Source organism: Drosophila miranda, chromosome 2 (assembly GCF_003369915.1).
Source record: "Drosophila miranda strain MSH22 chromosome 2, D.miranda_PacBio2.1, whole genome shotgun sequence".
NCBI classification, from domain to species: Eukaryota; Metazoa; Arthropoda; class Insecta; order Diptera; family Drosophilidae; genus Drosophila; species Drosophila miranda.
This window is the reverse complement of record NC_046675.1, coordinates 30849027-30852080: the sequence shown is the minus strand read 5'-3', so window position 1 is coordinate 30852080 and position 3054 is coordinate 30849027. Positions and strand designations below refer to the sequence as shown.

The 3054-nt window shown below is 47.1% G+C and overlaps 1 protein-coding gene across 1 annotated transcript; it reads left to right on the top strand.

Moving 5' to 3' along the window:
* The first annotated feature begins 888 nt into the window (after positions 1-888).
* On the top strand, positions 889-2647 carry LOC108157677 (UDP-glucuronosyltransferase 2B15). Its single transcript, XM_017289842.2, has one exon. The coding sequence runs from the start codon at positions 907-909 to the stop codon at positions 2464-2466; it is 1560 nt and encodes a 519-aa protein (XP_017145331.1). The 5' UTR covers positions 889-906; the 3' UTR covers positions 2467-2647.
* The last annotated feature ends 407 nt before the right edge of the window (positions 2648-3054 follow it).

Below are 3054 nucleotides of genomic sequence, written 5' to 3'. Positions count from 1 at the left end.
CAAATAGTTCGACCTATTTAAAAGGTGGCATTTCCTACTTGTTCTTTCCGTTTCCTTATTTTCATTCTTGTTGTTCTTTGTGTCTGTGTGTGGGTGTGCTTTGTTCCAGGAAAAAGGAAAAGCCCCGGACAAGGTCCTTTTGCCGTCGTTTAAGCAAATAATTTCTTTTCTTAGGCGCTCGCTTTTGCCTTTTATGCTTCGTTTCGCACCAACCACCAACCACCACCCACCCAACACACACCCCCCCTGCTGGACAGCTGCAGTGGGTACAGCTGCTTCCCCTCCCACTCCTTCTCTGTCTTCCACTCCCACTCCAACTCCTTCTTTGGGAATCTTGCTGCTCCTCTTTGCTGGCGATACTCCCTGTTGTGCGTTTTGTTTTTAGTTGCCTCCTCCTTCGCCGCCGTCGCCATCGCGTTGTTTGGCCTGCACTTCTCACGCACACACTTTGGGGAATTTACCTAGCACTTGGTCGTCGTCGTCGTTCGCCCCCCCCGCCCATCAAAGATCTTTAGCAAACTTACATTTTGTTTGCTTGGAAATATTCCCGAAAGGTTTTGAAATATCATCATTCCAAGCAAACCCAACAGATCTCGAGCAACGTAAAAGATCTTTATTGATATGCACTCGGTTTACATTGAACTGAAACTGTGGATACCCTAACAAGGAAATATATAACGAAAGCCAAACGAAATCAAGATAAACCCCTAATCAACCGTTTCACTGGGTATCACGAATGATTTTACAAAATGTTTTTGTTTTGTGCCCCCCTAAGCATGATGGAGCGCCTTTTCTGTCCCATAGAACAAAGCTTTCTTTTCTTATCAGCTAAAAGCTTACGATTATACATATATAGTAGGAACCTTCAGGGAGGTCCACTCAATCAGTCTTTACTTGCAGTTCGCCATGAGAATACTTTTCGTGTTTATCGGTTCGATTTTGTTGGCTTTGGGCGGCCTACCGCTGCAGGCGGAGGGGGCCAAAATCTTGGCCACTCTGGCCTGGCCGGGACGCTCTCAGTACATCTTTGTGGAGAACTATCTGAAGGGATTGGCGGCCCGAGGACATGAGGTCACGGTGATCAACACATTCAAGAACAAGGCCACACCGAATATGCGTTTCATAGAGGCCCTCAAAGTCCAAGAGTTTCACCAACAAATGCTAGCCGAATTGGAGGCCCCCACGCTGTGGCAGGAATTCAATGCCATATCGGGACTGGAGGAAAAGATCGCGGCCTATACCCTGGACGATGAGGGTGTCCAGAAGCTGATGAAATCTGGCGAGACTTTTGATGTGGTGCTGGCCGAAATGATTGAAGTACCAGCGCTCTATGGGATGGCACAGCATTTCAATGCCACCTTGGTGGGTTTTTCCAGCTACGGGAGCGACTACCGGATCGACAGTCAATTGGGGAATACCTCGCCATTGTCCTATAATCCATCGATTATGTCGCCACGCACCGATCGCATGTCCTTCTGCGAGCGACTCACGAATCACTATGAATATCTAGTGGAAATGCTGCACCGCCAATTGGTGCACCTCCCGGCCATGGAACGAATGTACAACAAATATTATCCGAATGCCAGGCAAACGATGGATGAGGTCTTGGACTCGTTCGCCTTGGTGCTGCTGGGACAGCATTTTTCACTGTCATATCCACGCCCGTATCTGCCGAATATGATTGAGGTGGGAGGATTGCATATTGCCCACAAGCCCCAGCACCTGCCAGAGGACATCAAGGCGTTTATCGAGGGAGCCGAGCATGGGGTCATCTACTTCTCGATGGGTTCGAATGTGAAAAGCAAGGATCTGCCCGCGGAGACACGCGATACGCTGCTCAAGACTTTCGGGAAACTCAAGCAGCGAGTGCTGTGGAAATTCGAAGACGATCAGTTGCCGGGAAAACCCGCCAATGTACTGATCAAAAAGTGGTTCCCCCAGCCGGATATTCTGGCCCAAGCGAATGTCAAGCTGTTCATCACCCACGGCGGATTGCTGAGCACCATCGAGAGCCTGTATTTTGGCAAGCCCGTGCTCGGCCTGCCCGTCTTCTACGATCAGCACATGAATGTGGCACGCGCTCGACGCGTGGGCTTTGGCCTGGGCCTCGATTTGTACAACCTAAACGAAGAGAACCTCGAGGAGGCCATCCACAAACTGCTCTCCGAACCCAGCTTTGCCAAGGCCTCTGCCCAGATCTCAGAGCGGTATCGCGATCAGCCCCAGCCATCGCTGGAGCGGGCCATTTGGTGGACCGAATACGTCATCAGGCACCACGGTGCACCGCATCTGCGTGCCACATCGCGGGATCTCAACTTCATTCAACTCTACAGCCTGGATACGCTTTTCGTACTCGTGGGTCTGCCCCTGCTGCTGGTGGCACTGCTGCTTAAAGTATCTTGCAGATTGTTGCGGGGCCGTAAACCGAAAGGCTGTCCGTATGCCGATAAGCTGAAGAAACAGTAGACACACGCTCTGTGTTTATATTTGTATATAGTTTATTGTTATAAGTCTTATCAGTGTTTTAGGAGCTGTTATCACTGCTGTATAGCAGCTGCTCTGCTATCACTGCTGTATAGAAGCTATTCTGTTATCTCTGTCTCTAAGTTGAAATTATATTTCCTCATTCTTCAAGTATTTGTGTGTTTTTTGTATGGTAAAGTGTGTCACGCACTTGAATCTTTGTGTTTTTGTTTGTTAGGGAAACACCTCTCGAGTGTCTATTCTTTGGGTTTTGATAAGAGCTTGTTGGCTGTTAGGTTGCTGACCTACAAAATATAGGAAATACTCCCACACAGTGAGGTTTGAAAGTATATGCCAACAGCTAGTTTATTTTTAAGGAAAACTGTGTCTTCATGCGGAGACCTAGTACGTGCTGGTATGTTAGGTATTTTATTTATTTTAAATATTTCTATGGTAATTTTCTAGTATATTTCCGGTATTTTGCTAAAATATTTCGGGTATTTTCTAGTATATTTCTGGTATTTTTCTAGTATATATCTGGTATATTTCTGGTGTTTTTAGTTTTTTCTCTTTTATTTTTCTAGTTTTTCT